The following is a 26,658-nucleotide window of genomic DNA, read 5'->3' on the forward strand; positions in this document are numbered from 1 at the left end:
GATGTTTAAGCATTTGATCTTTCTTGTTTTCTTTCTTCTTTTTAACTAAAACAAAAAAACTCAAAACTCAAAACACACAAACATCTATAGAAGAAAACAACAACATACAGTACAAAAAAACAATGTGCACGATCGAACGCGTTCCAATCGAAGAAGAGCTCCAAAAGCTCACGACCGAAGACGTCTTTACAGCCGAAATAACCGCCAAGCAAACCTCCGAAATCCTGCACTTTGCCGCCAAACACCTGCCAAAACTCGAAGGAATCGAGCACGTCAAGCGAGTAAAAAAACACCCACCCACAAAGCTCCTAGTGATTCTCTGTCAATGCAGCAAAATAACAGAACACCGGTTACAAGAGATATTACAACACCACAATGTGTCTCTGGAGATTGCGCGGAGTCCCGTGCCGGTTAAGCCTCCGTATACGAAGGAGCAGTTTGATGAGTGGAAACTAATCTGGCCTGTGTCATTTCGCCCCCTGACGAAACTGAGGATCGAGCTGGAGGACGAGGACCGCAGGTTTATTGTAAAGTGCTTGGAGGAAATCAAGGATGAAAAAATGGTTGTTATGGCGAAGCACAGCGAGGTTATAGCGAGGGCTAGGGACGGTACTGCGGGCGGACATCCGTTGAAACACGCTGCTATGTGTTGTATTGCGCTGGTCGCCGATATGGAGGTCGAGAGGAGAAGGGCAGGCGTGCTGGTTCCGCTAAAACGCCCGGCGTCTCCGTTGCCGCAGGACGCCGAGGAGCGGGAGAAGTCGCCGCAGGCAATGGGGTATTTGTGCGAAGGCATGGACGTGTTCTCGACGAAGGAACCCTGCGTCATGTGCTGTATGGCCCTGGTCCACTCGCGAATCGGCCGCCTATTCTTCCTCGAAGAGTCCAAGTCTGGCGGCATCAGCTACTACTCGATGCACTCGCTGAAGGCCCTGAACCACCACTTTATAGCCTACAAATGCTCAATGTGAAACATTGTCAATATGTTTTTTCTTTTTCCTTCTTTTCGAAACATAAAAAGGTGATATGAAATGAAATGGAAATAGAGAGGAAAGAAGAGAAAATAAAGAAAAAAGTTAGAAAATATCTTCGACGTTGGTCCACGTCGACTTGTCCTTGCTGCTCTGCTCTCCTGCAGACAAGCGCTTGGCAGCGGCCTGTCTTTCGGTCCAGTACTCGTCAGTAAACCTCCAGTAGGACTCACCCGAATCCTCGTCAAATGCCTCGACAAACCAGCGCGGCTTCCACTCGGGCAGCTCGCCCTGCTCACGCCTGCGCCTCGTGCCTCTCTGCTTGTTCTCCAAGCGGGACTTTTCCTTGTCCGCAATCTCGTACTCGCCAGTTTCCATGGCCCTCTGGTCGGGGCGGAAGCGCGAGTCCGTGGGGCACAGGTAGGGCTCCAGCTCATCCGGGCAGTCGTTGAGCGACATGGCGTAGGTCGTCAGGTGGTACGTGTTGCATTCCGTTTGGCGCGGGTTGGCCTTCCACAGGACAAACGGCTTGTTGCGCGGGGCGTGCAGAGAGTTGGTCGCGGCGTACTTGACTGCGTCGTTGGCATTGCTGGCCTCATCCATCGCGGCAGGCGGCGCCAGATCCTCGGCCTCGGACTCAGCATTTTTCAATTGCGATGAGCCTACCGGCTTGGCAACCAGCTTTGAGGTCCAGTCGCCAGCAATATCGTAGACTGCGCGGCCGCTGCGGTCGAGGGCCTCACCAGTGACGCGGAACTTGTTCTTGCCCATCCAGTTGGACTGCATGAATGTGATCTTGGTGTAGTCACCCGTGCGGTGGTTTTTGACATCCAGGTCGCCGACATGCTCGATCCAAAAGTTCGCAATCATGATGCCGTTGACGTTTGTTGTCAGCTTGTTCCACGTATAGTGCTCTGTAAAGTAGCCCTCCTTTTCGTTAATCTTGGCCGCCTGCTTCGGCTTTCCAGCCGCTTTCTCCTCGTCCGAATTAAGAAACTCCAAGGGTAGTTTAAGCTCCACATGGCAGACACCTGTCGGTACGACCGTGAGCGAGCCGCCGTTGAACTTGGACTTAATGTTGGTGTCCGCATGGTATACGTAGTTCTTACCCTCAACCCAGCACGCCGAGATTGGTGGGTGATGCTTGACCTGCTCCGACAGCGCGCGGTACTTCTTGTCGCGCCGCACATACTCGAATGTCTCGCCGAGCAGCGGGTTAAAGGGCTTGGCAACGCGGCCAAAGGTGGATGCATAGTTGCTCATGGCAAACCCGGCGACCAGAAGCGTGCGATCCTCGCTGCGAGGCATCAGCGTAGCGATCTCCAGCAAGTCGCAGTATTCCATGTCCTCGGTGAAGCGCTGCAAAAAAGAAGACGGCTCGTTGAAAAAGACCGGTACTGAGATCTTGGACAGATCCTTGCCGATTGCGCCGCTGATAACAGACCACAGGTTGAGCGACGGCCCACCCTTTGTAATCTCGGGAAGGCTCGTGCGGATTTTGACTGGGACCGAATACCCGCTGAGCGCCGTAAAGTCCAAAGCATCTTGGTCTTCCTGGCCTTCGTGCTCATCGTGCTCGCCCTGAGGAGCAGCCTCTGCTTCCCCTGTGCTTCCTGCAGCAACAACCTCAGCACTGGCAGCACCACCAACAGCAGCAGCAGCAGCACCAGAAGCGGCCTCCTGGTTGACAATACTCGCCACTTCGCTGCTGCTTCCACTGTTACTTGGGGACAACCTGTTCGACCGCACAGCCGAAAAACTGGTTCTGCTAGCGCTGCCGCGCAGACCAGCGTTCGTGGACACGATGCTAGCGGCCGTATCAAAGAACTCGTCCGTGGCATCCGCGAAATCCAAATCGCTGTCATCATCATCCTCGTCAGCACTGTCGTCCTGCGGCGGAATCTCGGCGCCATTCAGGCTGATGCCCACGCCCCCCGAAGCGGCGACTGCCGCTGCCGCCACCGCCGCAGCATTTTGTGTCGGAATCTCCTTGCTCTTTGATCTGACAGACTCGAGCAGGTTTTGCGAGCTTACAACGGCTGTGCGCAGGCTGTCTGCCAGCATATCGATGCGCTCCTGCTCCTTGCGCAGACGCACCTGCCACACAGCTGACGTGTCGCGGTACCCCTTCTCTAGACTATCAACAATAGAGCGCGACTGGGCAATGGTCTGCGTCGCAATGTCCAGGTACTTTGCCATTTCTTCGGGTGAGGACCGGCTTGCCTCGTCGCGAGGTGGCATTTTGTCGAGTCCCGTGAGCAGGCGGTCTTGAATAAACAGCTGCGAGCGGAGATCAGAAATTTGCGCGAGATAGTTTTCGCGAAGAATGTACAGCTCATCGTCGCTCTCGTTGCTCAGAATGCTGGCCGCTGGCGATGCTACCGTCTCGTCAGTTGACTGACGGCTGGCTGTGCTGACCAGTGGCGAGCCAGGCACCACATTCGGACGGCTGCCGCCAGTCGCACTGCTGCTGCCGATGCCCGACGTGCGCGATGATGTGCTGGCTCCGCGCACGTGATGCTTGCCCTTCGACGCACTGTCAAAGTTAGCAGGCGGCTTGAGCATGCCGCCCGAAGAAACGACCTCATCCTCATCGTCTTTGCCCTTCTTGGTGTTCTCAAGCGCCCACTGCTTGGACACATTTAGCAGGTGCACCCATTGCTTGGCAATAGCCGGGCTCTCTGCCTTGAGGCGATACTTGTTGCTCCCCTTGCCGTGCACCTCGAACTGCGACTTGTCCTTGGACAGCATGATCTTGGCAATGCGCAGGTTGATGGATCCGCGGCAAGAGTCAGCAGCATCGGCCTCGCTCTTGTAGTACGACAGCACGCCGCCAGAAAGCGCAAACCAGCGGGACTTCCAACCGCCCACGTAATTTGTCCACTTGTACAGCACGCCGCTGAGGTGGGGCGCGGATCCGGAAGGAGCCGCGCGCGTGCTGCCCATGGGCGCCTGGCTCAGCAGATCGCGCATCGCATGGTCTCCGGCGTAGTGCTCGGCCATGTGGCCCTGCGAGTCGCGCGCAAAGACGTCGACGCCCTGGGTCACCGCCCACCGTGCCAGCTCAGCCTCGCCATGCTGCACCGCCAAGTGCAGCAGAGTGCCGTTTTCCTTGGAGTCACGGGCAGCCAGGTTGACGCGCGCCATCTGCGCCGCATCATCAAGCATCGCCTGCACGCCGGCGTGGTCGCCCGATCGAACCAGTGTGAAAAGCCGGGTAGTGGCGGCCTGGATTTCCTCCAAGCGATGGTCCTGGATGGCCGCAGCGACATCAGGCTCTGTGGCGTACGCCAAGGCATCATTTCCCTGCGCGTCCAGCAGCATGTCGTCGGCGCCGTGCCGCAGCAACATGCGCACAACGTCCCGCCGCGCCGCCTTGGCTGCCAAGTGCAGCGCTGTCATACCGTTCTGATCACCGGCGTCCACGGGCACCCGTGGGCTGTCAAAATCCAAAATAGTCTGGATAACATCCTTGCGTGGACACTGAACGGCCAAGTGCAGCGGCGTGCAGGCTGCGATGAGCGGGTCGTAGTTGCCGCCGGCGCCTGTGTTGATGCTGGAACTGTCGTCTGCGCTGCCTTCGGCCTTTTGGTACTCGCGCATCCATCCGGGGATAATCTTGCGCACGCGCTCGAGGTCGCCCTTGGAGAAGATATCCAGCGCGTCGAGGTATCTGACTGCCTTGCCAAGGGCAACTATAACAGCTCTTTAATGTGATTTTTCAATTTTAGAATCCTTTTTTAAAATGCGCTTGCAATATGCATTTGTTTTTGATTGTAAAGCCTGTGCATAGTTACCGTCTGCTTGCTCTTCTATCGCCACGACAGGATTAGCGTCGCTTGAATGTTCCATGCAGAGATGTATAAAAAAAAATAAAGGGTTTTGAATGTGTAAGAGTATGAATTAAAAAATAAAATTGGAATTGGTGAAACTGAGAAATGTATTATTCAGCACTGTCAAAGCGCCAAAACATTTTGTGTCGCCAGACACAAGAAATATTGCGTGGGGTAGGAATTGCGTCAAAATATGCAACAGGATTGGGGGGTGGGGAAGTGACGATGAAAGAAAAATAAAAAAGGGTCCAAAAATATAATTGTTAATTTGAGGGATAGCGCAGCCATCCAGCTCGTAATGATGTCTTTAAATATTTTGGCACATGTGAATTAGCTTGCAAATTAGCTACTGTAATTAACACAACGAATATAAAAATAATTTAAAAGCCAAGCTTAACCGATATTTAAATTTGAGAAAATTCATGCCAAACGTTACACTCGGCAAGTTTTTTTATAATGTTGCGTACCAGCAGAGTAAAATGTTGACCATGTTTAGCCAAGTCGACAATTCGACACAAAAATTGAACAGATATTGCTTTTTTCCCAGAATCTTTACAAATATATTTTTATATGCAGTTTTAGAACAGAGCGCTATCAATGAAATCGTCGGCACAATTTTATTGATTCCTCCCCCTGATAAACCACCTGCCATGCACTTTATTAAGGAATCGAAAGCGTTTCAGGGTTGCGAGTTTTGGAAACTTTAAACACCCTGACTTTTAAAATCTCTGGGTTTTATATCCAAGCATGTTTTTATTACTGCTGGCGGCTGCTGGCCCTAAAAATGGCGTTTAAGTAGTAAACCAAATTGAATTTATAAACAATGAAAATTACGACTGTGTCGATTTTAGGGGTCAACGTGGGTGCGCGGAATTTTTAAGTTTAAAAATCATTGTCATCTTCAAAGTGTTTGCCAGTCAATGGCTAAACAAATATTTAATTCAAAATAATGTCTATTGACAGTCCAATGCTTTTTTCAGCCCCACGACTCAAATGCCAGCACAAAGGGCATTGAGCAGTATATTTGGATATTCATAATTTTTATATTGTTATTTTATAAAATGACCGGTCCCCATGAAAGGCCAACTTTTTTTTGTAACAAGAAATAACATTACCAATTGTTTCCTTTATCCGCTTTTCCTTTAGATGATTATTTTTTGAATACGCTATTTGCCTTGGATATTTACCATTTACCCTTTATATTTAAAATGACTATCGACAACTATTTTGTGCCTTTGGCCAACATCAAGGCCCAGGAGATTGAGCTGAGTACTTTTGATCTCGCAGTGTACGGTATAATAGTAGGCGACATTTACTTTTACAAGAACGAGCAAAAAGATGCAAGTTTTATGCCATTTGGCGCTCTTGCGCAAAGCTTTTGCATGCTTGTTGCCGACCACTACCCGGTCATCGTTGGACGCCCCACAGTCAACAGTGCTGGTAAGGGTGTCATGGCTGTTGACCCGTCAAACCTCTGCTTGCCGGATATTGCCGAGGTGTTCATCGACCATCCCATCGAGCTGTTCCTTGAAACTCGCCCGAGTGGTTCCGAGGACAAGCCAAACCTTTTGTTTTTCAATACTCGCAAGTTCCATCGCGACAGCGGCGTAGACTGCCTTCCTCAAGTGACCTACAAGAGCGATCATTCGGCGGCAATTGTCAGGGTTCTGCGGTTCAAAAACAGTCCTTATGTCGGCATATCATTCGCCAGCTCACACATGCTCTACGATGGCATTGGTCTATATGCGTTTATGAACCACTGGGCCGAGTACATGCGCAACCTCAATGCTATCAGAAACGGCACTTACCAGCTGGCAGAGCCGCCCATTAATAATCGCCAAGTGATGACAAACTGCCTGGACAAGGTCGAGCCACTCGAGCTCCCTTTCATCAAGCACTTCAAGGAAATCTTGCCGCCAATGCAGATGCCGTTTCCGACCAACATTGCCCCGGTGCTGCTGTCATCGCCCGACATGCCACTCATTCAAGACCAGCACGTGCTTCACTTCAGCCCGGCCAACTTGGAGCGCATGCGCCAGCACATTGACAAGGACCAGACTGTCAACACAGTGCTGGCGGCATTTTTGGCAAGGAATATTCTACTGGCCAACATCAATGTATTCGGCACTGAACCAAAGACATCGTATGTAATGATGGCCTATGACGGACGCACCCGCTCTGCCATCCCCAGAAACTTCTCCGGCAACGTGTCATCTACAGCCATAGCACCACTGCCGTCGCAAATGGTTCTCACTTCTTCGTACAGAGACTTGGCCCGGGCCATCAAAGAACACTGCTCAAAGACCGAAATCGGGCACACAAAGGCAGCCATGTTGGTTATCGAGAACGAACTGAGTTTGCTGTACCAGATTGGACTTGCGTTGTGCAATACACCAATGACGTCGTATATTGGTATGACAAACCTGCGGTACATGCCGTTTGATTCGGTTGATTTTGGATTTGGCCAGCCAGTATTCCTTGGGCTGGATTACTTTCAAAAGCAGGGCATTTCTCGGTTGCTGCCGAACAAGCAGGATGGGGGCGTGGACCTGTATTTGAACTACATGGACGCAAATTTCAAAGTGTTCTGCCAGCTCGACGAGGTCAAGATGCTTGCGGATGTGATTTATTAAATGATTTTTTTTGCAATATATTTAACCAAACTTTATTCTTTATAATTTAATCTAAATTGACAGTTGGCTTTTATGCATTCCACACATATCCTGTCTTGCACTAAAAGAAAAATTAAATGTGATTGGGTGGCTGAAGCACCGCTTAAAATCGCAGTGTTTGAAAATCCATGATACATCCGGAAAAAAAAAGCCAAAGGAAAAAGGGCTTATAAGCTTTGTTTTTCTGTTTCTTTTTCTATTACAGTTTGGTTTCTTTTTTCCTATACTTATCAATTCGACAAAAAAAAATAACTCTCAATCGGCACTTTTTGCATTGTCATAAACCTACATTTTCTTCTCAGTTCATTTGCACACAGACAATTTCGCTAGCCTAGGCACTTTTTCGTCGACTGTCTCAAACAATGGCCCAGGGAACAGAAGAAGGTAGAGCAATTACTATAATTGAGAAAGCCCGCTGAGTTCCGTTCAATTTAATACAGTACTGATAACCAAGACTGACTGCAGCTAACAAAAAGCATTTTTATTATACAAACTTTCACTTGTAGTTGCTATTTGCCGCGTTTGCCGTGGTGAGGCCATGCCCGAAGAGCCTCTGTTTTACCCGTGCCGGTGCTCTGGGAGCATCAAGTACGTACACCAAGTGTGCCTAGAGGAGTGGCTGGCGCATAGCAACAAAAGATACTGTGAGCTTTGCGGACACGAATATGCGTTTTCGCCCCTGTACGATCCAAATATGCCCGAGAGCATTCCAAAGGGTATAATAGTTAAGCAGATGCTGGCCAACGTGACTATAATAACGCTCGGAATCATTCGGTCTGCCGTGGTGCTGGGCATGTGGACGTTCGTGCTGCCGTACTTGGTCTACTGGATAGTGCGCGTTTTTATCTGGGCTGCAAAGGCTGTCGCTTATAGCATGAGCTCGAGCGATGTATTTCTCGACAACTTTACAGCAGCTGTCAGTGATAACTCGACGGCAGCGGTTGTGGCGGCGGCAAGCATGCGCTTTAAAGGATTTAATACGTGGAACGAGTGGTACTTGGCCTCGATAAACAACGCGACCACAGCACCGATCACCTCTCGCACGGGCATTATGAACGACGCCAACCAGGTGGCCATAATAATGTATTCGGCCACACAGGTGCTGCTGCGCTCGTGCACACGGCTGGTTGGTAGCATGACAGGAATTGCCATCTCGGAGGCGCAGATTAACGATGCTGTCGAGGTTGCTGTCGAGCTCGTGGCCAAGACATTTGAGGGCAGCTTGGTAACCTTAATGTCGGTGATTGTTTTCTTTGTTCTCTTTGTTTTGCGCGACTGGATTGCGACCAACGCGCCGCTAGAAGATGAATTTATCGAGGAATTTGAGGAACAGCAGCAGGCGCAGAATCAACAAGGTGGCGAAGACAATGATGATTCAGATGATGCTTCAAATGATGCTTCAGATGATGACGAAGGCGAAGAGGACGACGAAGAGGCTATCACCCACGAGCAGCCACTTTTGGCTGTTGTGCAGGCTATAGCTCAGCCGCGGGCGGAGCCGGAAATTGCGCCAGCCCACTTGCAACTCCAGGCGCAGCCCATTGTTGCCGAGAACCCACAGTACCGCCCGCAGTTTGAGCAGCCGGCATTTGATCTGCTCGCATTCGACGATATTCCGCCCGGCGAGCGCCCCGTGCGTCAGATTCGGCGGCGGATGTCTGCGCGTCAGCACACATTTTCCAGCCACACTGGAGAGCAACAAAACAACGACTCGTGGGTTGTGGCCGACGGCTTGGAGACTGAAGAGCACGCTAGTGTTGCAGAACAAGTGCCTTTGGGTTCAGAGGCTGTGTCAGATGAATTGGCTCTAGAGGCGACCCATGATCAAGGACTTGGCGACGCTCTTGCAGTCGCACCTTCAGCCTCGGAAGACAGTGCGTCAAGTCACAGTTTGGGCACTTACACGCGTGCCGAGCCCAGAGTCGCACGGCCCCTGATAGTCGACTATTATGTGGATTCAGAATTGGATTCGGATTTGGACTTGTATTTGGAGCATGTCAGTTTGGCAGGGTCGGTAACTGGTACTGATGGGAGCAACCGCGAAATTAATGAACAAACAAACGACACAGACATCGGCGACAACGTTCATGGCAGTCAGTCCTCTGGCGAAAACCATATCCAGTCCGCAGTTTCTGACGAGGGCGCGTCATTGTGGTCCTTTGTTGCCGGAGATCACTCTACACCCGAACACGTTGCTGCCCTTGAAGCTGCACCATCACCGATATCTGCACCCGAATCGTCACACGGTGTCTTGGCACAAGCGGAGCTTCTGGCTTTGCATAACACTGCGCAAGTCATTGGTGGCCAGGACTTAATACAGGGCGCAGATCAGCACATTGCAGTGCGCGAGCAGGAGCTCATACAGCCCCCACAGCAACCCAATCTTCCACAGATGCCGATTCCCATAGAGCTCGGTGAGCCTGACCATATTGAACATGGCGATGCTCGGCGGCAGCAACAACAAGAACAACAGCAGCATCAGCAGCAGCAAGAAGTACCCTTGCAACAGGCGCAGGGGGCGGGTGGTCCAAACAATGGCGGCTTTGTCGAACCTGCTGCGGTTGCAGGCCAGGCTCCTCCCGCCGCACAGGGTGCAGTGGAGGCCGATTTTGACGAGAACTTTGGAGACTTTGAGGCCGCTGACGGCGTGCTTGAGGCGATGGGCCTACGCGGTCCCATCATCAATGCGGTGCAGTACTTTATGCTCCTCCTCATGGTTATCGTCCTGGTGCTGACAATCTGCGTTTGGCTGCCGATAATTCTTGGGCGCATATTCCTCACAATTGACCCGCTCCAAAAGCTACTGTATCTGGTCTATGTGTTTTCGACCGTTGTTGACACTGTGGGGGAGCTGTTGTTGGATAAGATAATGCCGCTCGTGTGGGTGATGGTGCGGCCGATCTTTGTTGTTGCCGCCAACCTCGTTGGCCCGTTCGTGGCGAACCTGGTTGCATTGGCAGCTCCCGCCGTGAAGGTGACACTGCTGGCTGGCAACAGCAGCATGTGGGACAAGCTCACTTCGCCTGAGATGCAAGCGCTGGTCATCGAGCGCCTGCGCCAGCCGTGGGTCATCCAAGTGTTGTTCCCGTGGATTGCCGCAGAGTCAGGCGCCGACCATACGCCAACGCACATGGTCGCCAGCGCGGTGATTAGCGCGACTGTGTCCGCAGCCGCAGCTAGTGTGACGGGCGTTACAACGCCGGCCGCTCTGGCGGAGAATTTGCCCAAAACACTGCGCCTCCAGCCATGGGAGAGCGAACTCTGGTCAAAGTTTATACACTGGGGAATTCCGATCGACAAGCTGGCGCTGTACCTGCAGTCTGTAAAGACCGCGCTCACGCTTGGCGATAGAATCGTGCTGATTGGCATTGGCAACCTAGTGAGCATCTACATGGCTTGGCTGACCGTCAAGTACACGCCCCCGCGCTTGCGCCGGGCGGCTGCCTACCAGGGCGCGCGGATGCTGTTGATCATGTCCAAGATTATCAGCTTCATTTTCATCGAGATTGTTTTGTTCCCGATGATCTGCGGGTACTGTCTGGACATCTCGATAACGCCGTTGCTGCCCGAGTCCATCCGGTCGTCGCACTACTCGGCCATTATGAACCACACGCTGTCAGCGCGTGCACTGTTCTGGATGGTAGGCGTGTTCTTTATGATCCACTTTGCGCGCTTCGTTCTATATTGCCGACAGGTTATGCGCCCGGGCCTTCTGTGGTTCATCCGCGACCCAAATGACCCAGAGTTCCACCCGATGCGCGAGGCGCTCGAGGACGGCACAATCTCGCAACAGAACAAGATCGTGCGCAGCGCACTGATGTACTGCTCGATTCTGCTTGTGTGCTTCGGCGTCCCATCAATGGCCGCAGTGACCCTCGCGCCAAATCTGTTTCCGATCCAATGGGACACGACTGCCAAGTTGAGCGACTACCCGACCAACGCGCTGTTTGCAGTCCTGGCTTTAGCCGTTGTTGTCAGATGGGGCCGCCCGTATGACGTTGTCCGGGTCTTGTTTGAACGCTGGTGGAGGTTTGTCGCCAGAGAGACGCGCCTGTCGGAGTTTATCATCGGTCGGCGCGACGTGCTGGACGAGGGGAGATGGGTCGTCTGCAAGGCACCCTGGATGCCCGTGCTGCTGTCGCGCCTGTGGATGCCCACTCACATTATCACCGAGGCCTTTGACCAGCTGAGCCAGAGTGCGTCCGACAAGGCGCGTATCGGCAGTGTTGCGGGCGCGCTGCCCACCAGCGAGTTTAACGCACGGCTCCAGTACAAGATCGATATTGCGCTGGCGGACAAGTATCCATGGGTGGAGTTCGTGCTCGATGGCCAAAATGTGCGCGCGCCGGCCAAGGACACGGTGTCTGTGGTTGTTGGGCGCAAGATGCTGGTGCCAGTCGACGATGATGGCAGACCAGTTGAAGACAGGTTTGACTACGAGGCGGCCGACTATGCGGACCAGAACAGCACTGGCCGCAGCGGCCAGGAGGGCAGCGAGCATGCGCTGCCGATTCTTGAGCGCGATCTGCCGCCGCCGGCCCCCGAGAGTAGCTTCCGCGACCTGCGGTTCAAGCCCGAGCAGCACAGTGTCATATTTGTGCCGCCCGGCCTACGCTCTCGGGTAGGTGCGTTTGTTGCGCTCGGCTGGCTCGCAATTGCATCCTTTGTTGTGACGACGCTCATCTCGTCAATTGTGGTTGGTAAGCGCATCTGTGTGTTGATGGGAGATATGCCTCGCAACGATCTGATCGCGCTGGCCATTGGGTTACTGGTTCTGCTTGTCTCGAGTGTAGCTGTGTACCAGGCCGGCAGCTACGTGTCGGTTTATTTCAACATTGAAGGCGGCTTGATAGTGAGGGTGCGCGAGGCGAGGCGCGAGCTGCGGCAGTCGTGGATGGCGGCGTGGAAGATGCTTGTCACTGGTTTTGTTTTCTTTGGTGTACTGCCGGCACTGTACGGTCTAGTCGTCGAGGTCTATCTGGTGGCCATTGCGCGTACTCACCTCGAGCGCAGCGGCTCGCAGTACGTCTTTGTGCGCACACCTTTGCAGGCCATGGGTCACAACTGGGTGTTCAGCGCGATGCACATGTGGCTAGTTGTTTCTGTGTTGCGGTTCTTCCCTGGCCTGCGCGTTACGCGCAATGTCGACCGGTTCTTTACTGGACCGCCGCACACCTGGCATGTGTGGCGCGGCATTGTTGAAATCGCAATGCCAATCGCAGGGCTATCTCTGGGGTTTTCTGTGCTTCCATTTGTGTTAACTGCATTTGAGATGTGGTTCCACGGCACTCTGACGGCCGGCTCGTTCTGGAGCGTCGTGTTACTGAAGGATGTTAAGGTGCTTTCCAGGTGTAGCATGGCAAGTTTGTTGGCCGCCTTGACTGCGGGCGCTGTGTGGCAGGCGTGTATTGTGTATAAGCGGTGGTCACGTCTTGCGCGCGATCGGGTGTACTTGGTCGGCCAGCAGCTGCACAATCTGCAAAACGATGCGGATGATTTGGGCGATGATTCGGGTGATGATTCGAGTGATGGTATGGATGCTGCCGCGAATGAGGTTCAGGTTGAAGTTCAGGTTGAGGATGAGGATGGTTGGAATAATGATTCGGATGCTGCAGCGGACGATGGTGTGGTTGTCAATGAGGACATCAACGAGAAAATCAACGAGGCTGCTTCTACCGTCATCGAGGAAGGCGATGCACCCAAACTGGCTGTTGAAGAGCTCCCAACGTTTGTCCAAGCGAAAAACGCCTTTTTCGATCGATGTGAACGACTCGACAGAGAGTTTCGGATTGGCGCCCACTTGCCCCCAAACTTGGATCAGATAAAACCGACCATGAGCATGTCCGAACTTTATTCATACAAACAGTTGGCAGAAAATGTTGGTTTGACCTTCATCGACACCTCCAAAGATATCCTCGTGATTATTCGCAAGTGCCGCAAACTCATTGACGAACACTACGATGCTCTGGTCGCAGGTGATGTCGATCCTACCCAGTCGGCGCGGCGCATCAAGGCCATTGTTGACCACACGGCCGTCATTGATCAAATCGCCGAATCTGTTGCGTCTTTGAACAAGCAGATGAGACAAGTGCCAGCAGTCCGGCAGTTCTACATGGCTGAGAGCAGTACTGCCGCTAGTACTGAGGGTGGACATGGGAACAGACATGGTCACAGAGACGATAATACGTTTCTTGGTATGCTTGTAGAGTGACTTGTAGAGTGAGTCGGCGCTTTTAATGAATTTCATTTTTACCTTTTATAGTAATTGAGTCTTGTTCCAATTGGAGATCTATTGGTGCTATTGGGTTGGAGCTGATGTGATCTTCCGTTCAGATTGCCGTGGCCGAAAGAAGTGATTTTGAGCTGAACAAGCCACGCACGTTTGGAGAATTATGATGCCACATGATGGGAATAATAGTAGAAAAATAAATAAATAAAACAGGAAACAGCCTTGATTGTGCTTCAAGCGAGTAGTGAAAATATTTCTACCTCTTTTATTATTTTTTTCTATATTTTTCTATTCTTGCCACAATCTTGCAGTATTTTTTGACTTCTATATTTATTACACAACGACACAACCTGGAGCAATTGACAACTGTGAGCTACTCGGGGGAACATTTGGTAAGTGCGTGCGGGCAGCGGAGTATGACAGATACCAACACAACACAACATAGCAGACCAGAGCCGGGTTTTTGTATTTGGCACCAGGAGGCAGTCCTCCATGATAAAGTTTAGCAGACTGGCAGTAGGCAAAAAATATCAGCAGCCACGACCTGGCCGTCATATTATTGTTGCCAAAATACTGGGTCCTCAGAGTAAATATATTGCTGTACAATTTATGTGCCAGTTTGACTCGTCTTTCCCGCCGAGCTTTTTTTGCCCTTTTTTGCTCTTTTAATTCCTAATCAGGCGCTGAGGCTGATGTTACGCAGAGCAAAATTTGCATTGCTTTTTTTATCAGCTTGTGCTCAAGCTTTTATATTTGGCTCATTCGCACACTGCCTATTATTTTAATCGCTATGATGGCCAAATCCACAACAGTACCTGGGTACTGGGAGACCCGAGCGAGTTTCATTGCATACGATGATCCGTGGTACTGGTTCCAGCAGCTTTCTACGATGCATACATTTTCTCCTTTTATGGCGCCTATTGCCCCCAACGCGTCCTACCTTCTTTTTATTGCTTTGGCGGCGTCTATCACTCTATTTTGTCTGTTAGAAAACCATTTTCAACGAGGATTTGCTCTTGATGTCAAAGAGAAGAGAAGGGGGGCAAGGGAAGAAGAAAATTAAATATTGCTCTCACATTCGAAATTTTCATTTCGAACTTCTCTTGCTGGCAATAGATCGCCGTTTTTTGTTGTTTTGCTTTTTTGTTGTTGATTTTTTGTCTATATTTCTTGATAAACAGATGATCACGAAGCTCGTAAATACATCCCTTATTGTTTTCTTTCTTTTTTGTTCTCGCTTTAATTTCATAAACCTGTGGTGCGGTGTCTTCAGTTCTATTTCATTTCTTGTTGGATTTTTTTTATAATACGGGAATATTCGTCAATTTTTTACCTTGGTTCTTATTATCTCTCTCATACCTTACATATACATATACATTTTCTTTATTCCCTTTTTGGTTATTAGACGACAGCCACTGCTGCGTATACTCTTTTCTTAAGCTGTAGAATTGGCAGACTGTCACATCATTATTACATTCGCATTTAAATTCGTTTCTTGGTTTATTGATTGTCGCGGTCTCGGCGTCCCTCCCCTATCTTGAGAATCCATATTCCTCATTTTCTTATTGCACCGCCGAATACACACTTTTTATTTCTCTATTTCTCTTTCACACACACAAATCCAAGCGAAAACAAACACGCATTCAGGACAATATATATACATTGTGCCTGTCAGCCATGCCTCCTTCGCCAACAACATCTTCTTACAGCACAAATAGCGACCCAGACAGATACAATGAACGGTAAGCACAATATATGTGAATATTTTACCTTCACATATTCACTGTAAGCACAACAGCGGCCTCTGCATTTACATTTACATTATTATTTATTTTGTTTGAGTGAGTGTCAACAAATGTGTATTGAGCGCACAATATATTCGGCCGCTCATATTTTGACTTTTTTCCTCAGTACTCTTATCGTTGGTGGGTTCATTTGTTGTCATCAGAATTCTACTTTTTGCGGGTTCGGTTATTTCCTTCGCCTCGTTGTTTTTTGTTTTTTTGTTTGACACGCCGATGTGAACCATTCTTCTGGCTACATTATACGACAACAACAAAAATATTATTTAAATTGACAATGTTAGTGTGGAAAAATAGAAGTATGCTTGTTTTGGTCAACATTTCTGTATTCTCATTCTCTAGTTTCTTTCCATTGTCCTTTCGTTGATGACAATGTCATTTGTCGTGCAGCTTGGATGCTTGTCAAAAGTGTCCACTGCCTTTTCATTTTTTCAGTCTTGTTGGCTTTATATCCTTCTTTAATTGTGGTGCTATCGATTAATTGAAACCGCAATGAGTCAAAACACATTTGATTCCCCTTTTGAAATTGTGCACGCATTGTTTGTCCGTATTATCGTGGTATGTCATTTCTGAAATTGCTCCCACAAGAAATTAGCCCTCTTTGAAACAATCGCATTTTATTTTCTATATTTGACAGCCACAAGCCATTTTTTTACTTGTGAACCCTTTAGAATACGACGCTGCGCAGTGCTGTAGTTTTTTTAAGCTTTGTCCTTAAATTCATCCAGCACACTGAATGATGTTTTATTTGCATCGTTTCATCGATCATTATTGGTTTCTCGGTTCATTGGCGCTCACTTTTTTCAAACTACTGGCCAGTACGTTGGCTTCCTCCTAACACTATTTTTGTCAAAAAAATTGGCATTCTATCGATAACAGCCAGCCTCGACAGCTTTGTGAATACCATTTTTCTTTATTTTCGCGGGTTGCCAGCCGAACACATAAAAGACGAGACACTCCCTTGAATTTTTCTTTTGTTTGTTAGCAGAAATATTAGCCCCCTTTTTTACTGCCGATTGCAGAGCAATTTGAAATTTTCTTTTTTTCTTTTTTTCACATTTTTATCGTGTATTGAAACCACACTTTCGTTACTTTGAATTTGTTCTACACTATGCAACTTATTGACCGGCCATTGGTGGTATGTAGATATCACGGTACGATACTGTCGCCGCAATATGGAATGGCGAACGTGCTCCTCCGAACAGTAAAATTGACGCTTGAGAGAATGGACGCACATGGGATGTAAGTTTAAACAAATATTTTGTATACGCATGTGTGGATGAACACCATTATGATTGCAATCGACGATGAGTAGCGGCAAAAAAAGTCCTTCGATTTTCGTATAAGTGATAGAACAGATTTCTGGTGGTAATCTTTACCTTTTCCTTTGACAACTGATTGTTATTGTTTTTTCAGTATCTGTCAAAATGATGCGCAAGTGTGTGCGTGTGCGTGTGTTTGGCAAAGAGAAATCATTTAACTGCGCACGTGTTTGATCCACTGTTGTTGTACTTTTGTTTGTTCTTGCTCACTAAATATATAATTGTCTGAAAATTTTAATGTGGGTATCATGTTTAATATTTTTGTTCATCTTTGAAATCTATTCTTTTTTGTTTAATCTTAGGTTGCTGGAAACAAATGATGCTCACGCGCACGGAATAGTTGTTCACATTGGGCTGGCATCGGAAGACGGGTCGATGGACTACGACTTGACAGCCAGCGGTGAGCGGCTACTTACCGGAGACACAACACAATCTCCAATGTTCATTGACGGCAGCCTGGTGGTCGAGTTTAAATTTTTAAAGGTGCACTGTGCAGGGAAATTTCGGTTCCGTGTGCAAGCGTTTGACATAAACAAAGCGCCCATGAATCTGCCGACAGTATTCGAGACGCCGACCTTAGTTGTTAGGGGTCCTGACGCCATGTTTAGCGGAATCAGCGACCCGCTAATAGTATACGCGGCTAATATATTATTGGAAGCATAGATTGCATTATCATCTCGTTTATTTTTAAATTTCTTAGTCTGTTTTTTACCTCATTCTTTTTTATTAAATGTTTATTTGATTTTTGACCAAAAACTTCATAATTCTGTTTAACAATGCGACTTGCCAAATGCTGCCACTCGTATATCACACGTGTGTGCACTTAGTGGCGATGTGGCCGTATCAGCAGGCACGGGGCATTCCCATCCGTAGTTTTGTTCTTGGTGATTTATTTTTGATAAAGGGGCCCGTTTATAGTTGAATATGCATACAGTTTGGTTATAGTTGACAATCTGGTGACAGGAACATTGTTGAACCGACGCCAGCAAGTGATACCAGTCAAGCACTATGATTAATGTTTAGGCGAAAAATGAGTTTGAAGCAATACAAGGCATTGGATCGATACAACCTGCTGTTCCAATATTGCGAGAGTGCTGATTGGGCATCTTTAAAAATTAATGCATGGCGTAATTGGTATACATGTATGCACCTTCATTTGCCCTGTTGTTATTTTTATATGATATTTGATTGGTTACGCAATATTAAAAAGTGAATTATTTGAAAGCTTCAGCCACATCGAAGTATACAAAAAACACATGCGCTTTTTGATTTCCATTTTTTGAATGAACGGGATAAACTCGTCTTTTTGTTTGTTACTGGGAACAAATACATATTGTACAAACAATTATACATTATTACACTTCTTTAAAAAGAATATCATTATTTTTCTTTGTCAATGCATTGCAAAGTTAGCCTCTTTTGTATTAAAAATATTTTCACTAGGCCACTTTTTAAAGTAACTATAGCGGAAACATTTGTACAACATTCTTACTTTTATTATGTGTGAGGGTGTGATGTCATGTCTTTAAATTGGTTTCCATTCCTATGTGGTGTAAACTATTTGAAAACAAAATTGCACAACATTATTGTTTTATTTCTGTATGCAGAGCAATTATTTAGCAAAATATAAATACCCCCAACAAAAATTTTGTTTTATTATTTACCGGTTACTGTGGCGGCTCATTTTTTTATTTTAATATTCTTTGGTTTTTTATTTTTACGCCCATTGGTTTTGATATTTTTATTTTGCATGCATTATTAAATATTTTTTCTACTGCGTTACGTGTTTGTCTCCTCTATCGCCACACCTTGAAGAATAAACCTGATTATTACGACTAGCTCTGCATTGATTTTTCTTTCCATTTACACCCTTTTTTGGAAAAAAATTGCTTTTATATTACTTTATAACATCGAACATAAAAAATTCATACTCTAGTTAAAACCATTTTGCTTTAAACTTTTTAATTAACAAATTCTGTTTTTATTTCAAGTACACTCCTTGCATTAAATTACTTATATCATCAAACATGGCTTTTGCCTCATCAGAGTCGTTAGCATCGTCCCGGAGGTTCCGACGGCAAAGCCTGGTGACATACCCAAAAAACATGGGTGCTGTAGTGGTTTTCTGCTCGTTCACAGCACTAGCACTGGGCCCGGGTTTACTAAATGCATATGGCGTCTATGAGGAAGAGTATAGCCGACTGTTTGACAACAAGGACGAAATTGACCAGAGTAGCGCGCTGGGCTCACCCGTCATATTCGTTGGGATAATCCAAATACTGCTTGCCAATGGCATGGGGTTTATCGGTGGCCAATGCGCACAGAGATTTGGACCCGGTCCTTCGGTTTTTGGCGGAGGAATTTTGATGAGCTTGGGGCTTTTCGCAGCCAGTTATGCAAGACATGTTTGGCAATTGTGTTTAACCCAGGGCTTAATATTCGGGCTAGGCGTCTGCCTGACATGGATTCCGGCAGCGTCCGCACCGTCGTCGTGGTTTGAAAAGAACAGAGGGCTGGCTACAGGCATTACACATATGGGGTTGGGAATCGGCGGGCTAGTGTTTTCCCCGTTAACCAGGTTCTTGCTCGAAAAGGCAGGGACTAGTGGGTCGCTGAGATGGCTGGCATTAATTATTTTAGTGGGTGTGACTGTGACAAGCCTGGGTATCCATAGCAAGAGGCATTCACAAAGAACCAACGAGATTATCATGTCCAGCACTCGGTGGTCTAGGTGCTTGGAAGATGAGGTAATGGTGATGCCTGAAAGCGGATATGATTCAGACGAAGATATTAATTATACTGACTACCGCCGGTCATCCATACTTGCCCACGCAAAGTCTAGGGCAAGCCCTCAACCAAATGATATGGAAAGCAAGGCTGGCGATGAGGAAATAAATCGAGTTCACAAAGCAAAGCCCATTTCATCTCTTGGATCTCCCAAGCGAGTGCATTTCGCACCTGAAATTGCCCGCCGGGCCACCCTAGACAAGCTTGAAGGGCAAAGCCGCAGGCAAAGGGCAAGTAGACGGGGGCCGAGTGTTGTGAACAAGATGCTCACCAAACTTAGTAAGCCAAATCCAATTAATGACCGGCCACATTCTCTGCCTGTACTGACCAAAATCGACACCGTTCAGCCGGACCAGTCAGAGCAGCTGTCTCTGTCCGGCCTACCAAGGATAAGCGTGATGCGCAGCTGGCGTTTTTGGCTATTATCTCTGGGTGTGGGATTTGGTCAGGCCGGTTGGTATATCATGCTCCTCTTCATGACGTCCATCAGCGTGTCCGTTGGGCTGGACGTCAGCAACGCGGCAATGATCCTGGGAGCAATAAATGGAGCCTCCGCCGTTGGGCAATTTCTTGCCGGGTACGCCGCTGATCTCATTGGGCCCATTAACGCCCTTGTTCTCTTTACTTTTTTAGCCACACTTTCCAACACCATACTCTTCCTTCCCCATCTCTCCTTCCATCTCCTCATTGTATACGCATGCCTCTGTGGCGCATCCATTGGTGCCTCTGATCCACTGGCAGTTATTGCCGGCGTGACGCAGTTTGGTCGGGCGAGGGCAGCTAGTACTACTGGTCTGGTGTATGGCTCCGTCGGGGCTATGGTCCTGGTCATGGCCCCTAATGCCCGTGTGCTGTTGCAAAGGCTGGGCCATGGATCAAATTTTGTTCCTGTGTATCTGCTTGTTGTGCTTTTGTTTGCCATGAGTACCTTTATGCTGATTGTGCTGCGGCTGCGCATCTCACGCAAGGTGCACACTCGCATTTAGTAGCTTTTTACTACATTTAATAACAGGGAAGCTGCATCATTTCTTCCTTTCTCCTTCTGTCACCTCCTTACAGCCTGATCACGCACGCAAAACAAAGTCTATTAGTGCTGACACTCTTTTGGATGCCCAAATCCCAGTTGCAAGCGCTGCTACCCCATTTTTGATAGCATGACAAAAGCTGAAACTGGAATGGCTTCCCATTTGGGTGTTGCAGCCCTCTCAGCGGAAGAAACAATACCCAAAATCAGACAGCGCTTTTGGAACAAAGATATCTCGGCAAGCCTAAAAATGCCCATCACCTTCGACTGCCTCAGCGAGGGATTGGGAATTCATACTCGGTTCACTCGGTCAGTGCCAAACGACGATTTGGGGCAAATATGCGCAGAATTGAGGATGCAGCTCAGTAGCCAATTCTTTTTCCCACAAAAAATTTCATATTCTGGTAGTGCTAATGCCTCATTTATTTTTAACAGGGTTGGCCCCATTTTCGATTAACTGTCTGAGCAATCAGCGAGCAAAGTGAGCGGATGATAATGACTTGTTCAAATTTATGGCTAAATAATTATTTATATTAATCCACGTGATTCAAATGTATTGCCATAAGCTAGGTGTAGTATGTGTTTCTCATAACTATAAATAATTGTGGCGCGGTGCGGGAGCGCACAAAATGGCTCCAGCACACACACCCACTCCATATTTTACCCGTATTTATCAATATTACTTTATTAGCTCACAGAATTATCAATGGGAGTGTCAGCACAGGAGCCAGAAGCAGAACCAACTGCTTCTGCATCACCAGCACCAGCACCAGCACCACCAGCATCAGCACCAGCACCAGCACCAGCAGCATCAAAATCAGAATCCAGCCCTAGCAAAAAGGGCGCACCATCAGCCGACACACTTGCAAGCGGGGAACCTGTATCAGTCAAATCATCAACGCCAGCCCCCGCGAGCGCAACAAAACTCAACAAGAGCAAAACAGGCGAAGGCAAAGTAACCAAAAAGATGCTCAAAGAGGCCGAGCAAGAGCTATACCAAATACTGCTGAAAAAGAAGCAGCTCGACCGGCAACTCATCGATACTGAGTCCTCGATTTACGATTTTGAAACATCGTATTTCGAAAACTGCGGCCAAGAAGGCAACATTGTACACGGATTTGAAGGGTATTTGACCTCTGGTCGTCACCACGAGCAACGGAGAGGAGGCAATGGTGGTGCAGGCCATTTTGGTGACGCGGATAGGATTTTCTCACAGTCATCAGCTACATTCAAAAAGGCGCAGGAGGCGAAGATTGCTGCGTCGTTGCTGGACTCGGACACGGAGGACGAGGATGACAGTGGATTGGTTCAGCAGGCCCGGAATACCACCGGGACAGGGGGAAGTGCTGGAGGCGTTAAGAGAAAGGCTGTCGGTGGAAGCACCATTAAGCACAATGCCTCTGGGAGACAGGGAACACCCACCGGGAGGAGCACACCAACGCCGAGTGTCCCACGCACGACGAAGAAGCTGCGTCTGTCGATTGAGAGCGGGACTTGATTATGTCTGAACTCGATGATTTAATTTGTTTTTTTGGTAAATAACCGCCAAGCTTGTTTAAAGTAAAACATCAACCAAATTTGTTGATAAAGGTGAAGCCAAAATTCCAGGCGTGCGAAACATTATTTGTTGTCTTCGTAATGCAGGGGTTAGCGTGGCTGATTTTCCTGATTTTTGTCACCAGGCATCAATATTTTCTTTTTCTCGCTGTTTTTGGACGAATAGGGATGCTTTACTGAGGCTCATGTACAAAAATTCAATTTTAATTCCACCATCGTCGCCAATGCAGATGTTGCGGCTGTCCCCTCGGCCCCCCAATCCCGGGTCTCGAATTGGCCCAATTTTTCATGCAAACGATTGACCTGACATCACAAAAAAAGGAAAAAAAAGCTCACGGTGATGTCATGTCGGTGGAAGCAGCATATATCCTTGTGCTCAAAGACAAGGAGGATTCTCGTTCACCATCTTTTGGTTTCACTTCTTTTTGTTTTCATTCTGTCAGCAACAACAGCAACATTTTATTATATTTCTTGTTATTATTATATTTCTTGTACTTTCTCATCATGTCATCTTCTTCAAGCAAAGAGCAGCAAGTCCTTGACATGGCTCATCTTATTGTAGTATCAAACAGGCTTCCAGTGACGCTGGCGCAGAGCGAAGACGAGTGGTCGTTCCAGCTGAGCTCCGGCGGGCTGGTTTCGGCACTCAGTGGCCTGAAGCGCGAGATGTCGTTCACTTGGGTCGGGTGGCCGGGCAAGGATTTCGGCGTGGAGGATCGGGTAAAGATCGACAGTTTACTCAAGGAGAACTCGTGCAGCGCAGTGTATTTGGATGACGAAACAGCCGAGAACTATTATAACGGATTCGCCAACAGGTAAGCAAAGCAGTGGTGAACATGTGGAGCGTGTGAATAACATGTCAAGTGTGTCAATTTGATATTTGTCTGTTTCTCGCATGAGAGGGGTGACGTGTTTGTGTAGGGGGGCCAGCCATATGAGCAGAGCACATGCCCTTGGCTTGAAATTCTTATTCACTTTTTATAAGGCCTTGGCTGTACAACTAAAATTAAAAGTTTACCACGTGAAATTAAATTTCTAGCATTCTGTGGCCGCTGTTCCACTACCATCCAGGAGAGATGATGTTTGAGGAGGTGGCGTGGGACGCGTATCAGCGCGCCAACATGGCATTCGCCACGGCGCTTCTGGACGTGGTCAAGGACGGCGACCTGGTGTGGATCCAGGACTACCACCTGATGCTGCTGCCGCAAATGCTGCGCGCGCTGCTGGACGAGCGCGGGCTGAAGAGCGTCAAGATCGGGTGGTTCCTGCACACGCCGTTCCCCAGCAGCGAGCTGTACCGCATCTTGCCGGTGCGCAGGCAGATCCTCGAGGGCGTCCTTGCTGCCGACCTGCTAGGCTTTCACACGTACGACTACGCGCGGCACTTTCTGTCCAGCTGCACGCGCATCCTGGGGCTGCAGACGTCGCCCAATTTTGTCGAGACCGACAAGCGGCTGGTGCACGTGGGCACGTTTCCCATCGGCATTGATCCGACAAAGTTCGCTGAGGCGCTAGAAACCAAAGAGGTGCAGAGCAGGCTGGGCGAGTTCGAGCGCAAGTTTGACGGCATGAAGGTCATTGTGGGCGTCGACCGTCTGGACTACATTAAGGGCGTGCCGCAAAAGCTGCTGGCCTTTGAGCATTTCCTCAGCCAATGCCCCGAGTACGTCGGCCGCGCCGTCCTGGTGCAGGTGGCCGTGCCATCGCGTGGCGATGTCGAGGAGTACAAGCAGCTAATATCTAGCGTCAACGAGCTTGTTGGCCGCATCAACGGCCGCTTTGGTACCGTTGAGTACACGCCCATACACTTTTTGCACAAGTCAGTCAATTTCACCGAGCTTGTGTCGTTGTACGCCGTGTCGGACGTGTGCCTGATCACGTCGACGCGCGACGGCATGAACCTGGTATCCTACGAGTACGTGGCGTCGCAGCAGAAGCGCCACGGCGTGCTGATCCTGTCCGAGTTTGCAGGTGCCGCTCAGTCGCTCAACGGGTCGATCATCATCAACTCGTGGAACATCGAGGAGGTCGCCGACGCCATCAACCAGGCGCTGTCCATGTCGCCCAAGCAGCGCGAGGCAAACTTCAACACGCTGTACAAGTACGTCACCAAGTTCACGGCCGCGTATTGGGGCATGTCGTTTATCGGCGAGCTCACGCGCGTCAGCCAGAAGGCTGACGAGCTTGCCCAGCTGCCACAACTGACGGCATCACCCGTCGTCTCGCTGTTTCGCCAGTCGGTGACTGATGGCCGGGCGCGGCTGCTTGTGCTGGACTATGACGGCACGCTCAGCGCGACCAAGACTATCCCCGAGTTTGCACGGCCGTCGCCACTGGCGCTCAGCACGCTGCGGCGGCTCTCGGAGCAGCCCAACACGCTGGTTTATGTCGTGTCGGGGCGGATGCGCACGCACATGGACCAGTGGTTCCGCGGGATTGACGTTGGTCTAGTGGCCGAGCATGGCCTATTCTACAAGCACCCGAGGGCCGCGCAGGTTCTCATGCAAGGCTCGCCCTCACTAAACGCAGACACGTCGTCGAGCTCCGACGACGACAGCACACACGGCGCGCCGCTCTCGCACATGAAGCACAAGGTGTCCAACGGATGGTACAGCCTGGTGCAGCACACCGACCCGCAGTGGCGTGATACGGTCCTGCCACTCTTCCAGCACTACACAGAGCGCACGCCCGGCTCGTTCATCGAGGAAAAGGAAATCGACATCACCTGGCACTACCGCAACACCGACCCCGAGTTTGGCCTGTGGCAGTCCAACGAGCTCAAGATCAACCTCGAGCGCGTGCTCTCGCACCTGCCGCTGACCATCGTCAACGGCAACAAGACCGTCGAGGTCCGGCCGTCGCGCGTGGACAAGGCGTATGCGCTCAGGTCGATTGTCAAGGACATGGCTGGTGTAGACTTTGGGTTTATCATGGCTGTGGGTGACGGCAGGGGTGACGAGAACGTGTTTACGTATTTGAACGCCGAGTTTGCCGATGGCAGCGGCACGGCGCTGGTCACCAGCACCGTGGGCCGCAAGTCGACCGAGGCCAAATACTACCTGCCCAACGTTGACTCTGTGCTGGCCATCCTGTCCAAGCTGGTCGAGCCCACGCCACCGTCGACCGTGAGTTCATGAAAGAAAAAAAGGAATGAGAATGAGAGCGACGATCGATTTTTGACCAATCTCACATAGCTTTTTTCTCGTTATTTTTTCTTATTTCGGTTGTTTTGTTGCTGCGTGATGTCAGCAACTCTTTTTTCCTTCTTTCATCTGATTTCAATTTTAAATTATTATTTTTTATTTAAAAAACACTCCAATTCAGTTTTCTTAATCCCCAAAACATGTCAACTCTTAACGACGTCCCGGCGGAACTCAAACACATCCAGCCGTACATCCAGCGCAGCCAAGAGATCCACACAATCGACCCGGTTATCTCGTACTTCTGCAAATACTACGCCGCCCGCCTGGCCATCACCTCGCCCGCCTCACCCACGACGCAGCCCTACATCTCCCATCTGCTCACAATCCTTGAACAAGAAAAGACCCAACTTCAGCAGACCTCCCAAATGCAAAATGACCAAATAGCAGCCCAGCACTGCACAATGTTTGCGTTAAAGATATTCGCCAAGGCTGATTCCGAAGACAGGCTGGGCGGAGCCGGAAAGTCCACAGCTAGAGGGTTTATTGTCGCATCGCAGTTTATGCAGATTGTCGCAGCGTTTGGAGAACCGTTGCCTGGCGGGTTGGAGGAGAAGATCAAGTACGCCAAGTGGAGAGCCGCAGAGATTTTGAGGGCAATAAGGGAGGGAAGGACGCCAGAGCCGCCGGCTATGCAGGAAGAGGAAGAGAAGGAGCTGTTGTCGGCGTTGCCCGTTTCATCGCCTGTGGTATCGCCCCGGATGTCATCACCCCAAACTGCGTCGCCTCAGATGTCATCGCCTCCACCTCTGCCTCAGATGGTATCGTCGCCTCCGTCTCCGCCCATTGCGTCACCGCAGCTACAGCAACACCAGCAGTGGTCGGGTTACGCGCAGGACCAGCCCACGCCCTTTGACACACTGCCCAGCGTACCAAAATCACCTGTATCTGCGGCTGTGCCTCAGGGCCCGCCACTGCAATCGACTGCTGCGCAAGGCCCGCAGACGCGACCAAACAACTCTCCTCACGTAAATACCCCGATGATACCGCCAGCCGCCAGTGCAGCCACGTTCATTCCCGTGCCAGCCTCGAGACTGCCCGCAATTGCGCCCTCTGCCATGGATGACGGCGAGATGCTGGACCCGACGGTAACCAAGAACGCGCAAAAACACGCTCGGTGGGCTATCAGTGCCCTAGAGTACGATGATGTGCACACTGCTATTGACAACCTGCAGAAGGCCATAGCAATTTTGCGTCCATACCAAAAATAAAATAAATTGATATTGGTATTGGTATATAAAAAGACAACTTTATCTATGTG

The 26,658-nt window shown here is 49.4% G+C and overlaps 8 protein-coding genes across 8 annotated transcripts; 7 read left to right on the forward strand and 1 right to left on the reverse strand.

Annotated features, from left to right (window-relative positions):
* Positions 1 to 122: 122 nt before the first annotated feature.
* Positions 123 to 971, forward strand: BX661DRAFT_196804 (cytidine deaminase-like protein; the record flags this gene model as incomplete). Its single annotated transcript, XM_051538075.1, has 2 exons — positions 123 to 272; positions 390 to 971. 2 exons carry the CDS (start codon positions 123 to 125, stop codon positions 969 to 971), a joined length of 732 nt encoding a protein of 243 aa, XP_051393306.1.
* Positions 972 to 1,000: 29 nt separating this feature from the next.
* BX661DRAFT_178785 (Oxysterol-binding protein-domain-containing protein) lies at positions 1,001 to 5,007 on the reverse strand. Its single transcript, XM_051535010.1, has one exon. It carries the CDS (start codon positions 4,572 to 4,574, stop codon positions 1,077 to 1,079), a length of 3,498 nt encoding a protein of 1,165 aa, XP_051393307.1. The 5' UTR covers positions 4,575 to 5,007; the 3' UTR covers positions 1,001 to 1,076.
* Positions 5,008 to 5,938: 931 nt separating this feature from the next.
* BX661DRAFT_178786 (transferase family-domain-containing protein) lies at positions 5,939 to 7,438 on the forward strand (the record flags this gene model as incomplete). The annotated part of the gene is made up of 1 exon (XM_051535011.1): positions 5,939 to 7,438. Exon 1 carries the CDS (start codon positions 6,013 to 6,015, stop codon positions 7,435 to 7,437), a length of 1,425 nt encoding a protein of 474 aa, XP_051393308.1. The 5' UTR covers positions 5,939 to 6,012.
* Positions 7,439 to 7,662: 224 nt separating this feature from the next.
* On the forward strand, positions 7,663 to 13,792 carry BX661DRAFT_178789 (uncharacterized protein). Its single transcript, XM_051535012.1, has 2 exons — positions 7,663 to 7,860; positions 7,983 to 13,792. The coding sequence occupies exons 1-2, from the start codon at positions 7,839 to 7,841 to the stop codon at positions 13,685 to 13,687; spliced, it is 5,727 nt and encodes a 1,908-aa protein (XP_051393309.1). The 5' UTR covers positions 7,663 to 7,838; the 3' UTR covers positions 13,688 to 13,792.
* Positions 13,793 to 19,183: 5,391 nt separating this feature from the next.
* Positions 19,184 to 20,338, forward strand: BX661DRAFT_131227 (major facilitator superfamily domain-containing protein; the record flags this gene model as incomplete). The annotated part of the gene is made up of 2 exons (XM_051532561.1): positions 19,184 to 19,560; positions 20,005 to 20,338. Coding segments are annotated over 2 exons (711 nt in total), but the record flags the coding sequence as incomplete, so codon positions are not given.
* Positions 20,339 to 21,101: 763 nt separating this feature from the next.
* Positions 21,102 to 22,609, forward strand: BX661DRAFT_178798 (histone acetyltransferase subunit NuA4-domain-containing protein). Its single transcript, XM_051535013.1, has one exon. The coding sequence runs from the start codon at positions 21,347 to 21,349 to the stop codon at positions 22,136 to 22,138; it is 792 nt and encodes a 263-aa protein (XP_051393311.1). The 5' UTR covers positions 21,102 to 21,346; the 3' UTR covers positions 22,139 to 22,609.
* On the forward strand, positions 22,610 to 25,467 carry BX661DRAFT_178799 (Alpha,alpha-trehalose-phosphate synthase A). Its single transcript, XM_051535014.1, has 2 exons — positions 22,610 to 23,012; positions 23,237 to 25,467. The coding sequence occupies exons 1-2, from the start codon at positions 22,702 to 22,704 to the stop codon at positions 25,332 to 25,334; spliced, it is 2,409 nt and encodes an 802-aa protein (XP_051393312.1). The 5' UTR covers positions 22,610 to 22,701; the 3' UTR covers positions 25,335 to 25,467.
* On the forward strand, positions 25,468 to 26,625 carry BX661DRAFT_178800 (Vta1 like-domain-containing protein). The gene has a single exon (XM_051535015.1). It carries the CDS (start codon positions 25,541 to 25,543, stop codon positions 26,606 to 26,608), a length of 1,068 nt encoding a protein of 355 aa, XP_051393313.1. The 5' UTR covers positions 25,468 to 25,540; the 3' UTR covers positions 26,609 to 26,625.
* Positions 26,626 to 26,658: the final 33 nt, after the last annotated feature.

Source organism: Kickxella alabastrina (assembly GCF_025024165.1).
Source record: "Kickxella alabastrina strain RSA 675 chromosome Unknown BX661scaffold_5, whole genome shotgun sequence".
Taxonomy (NCBI): Eukaryota; Fungi; Kickxellomycota; class Kickxellomycetes; order Kickxellales; family Kickxellaceae; genus Kickxella; species Kickxella alabastrina.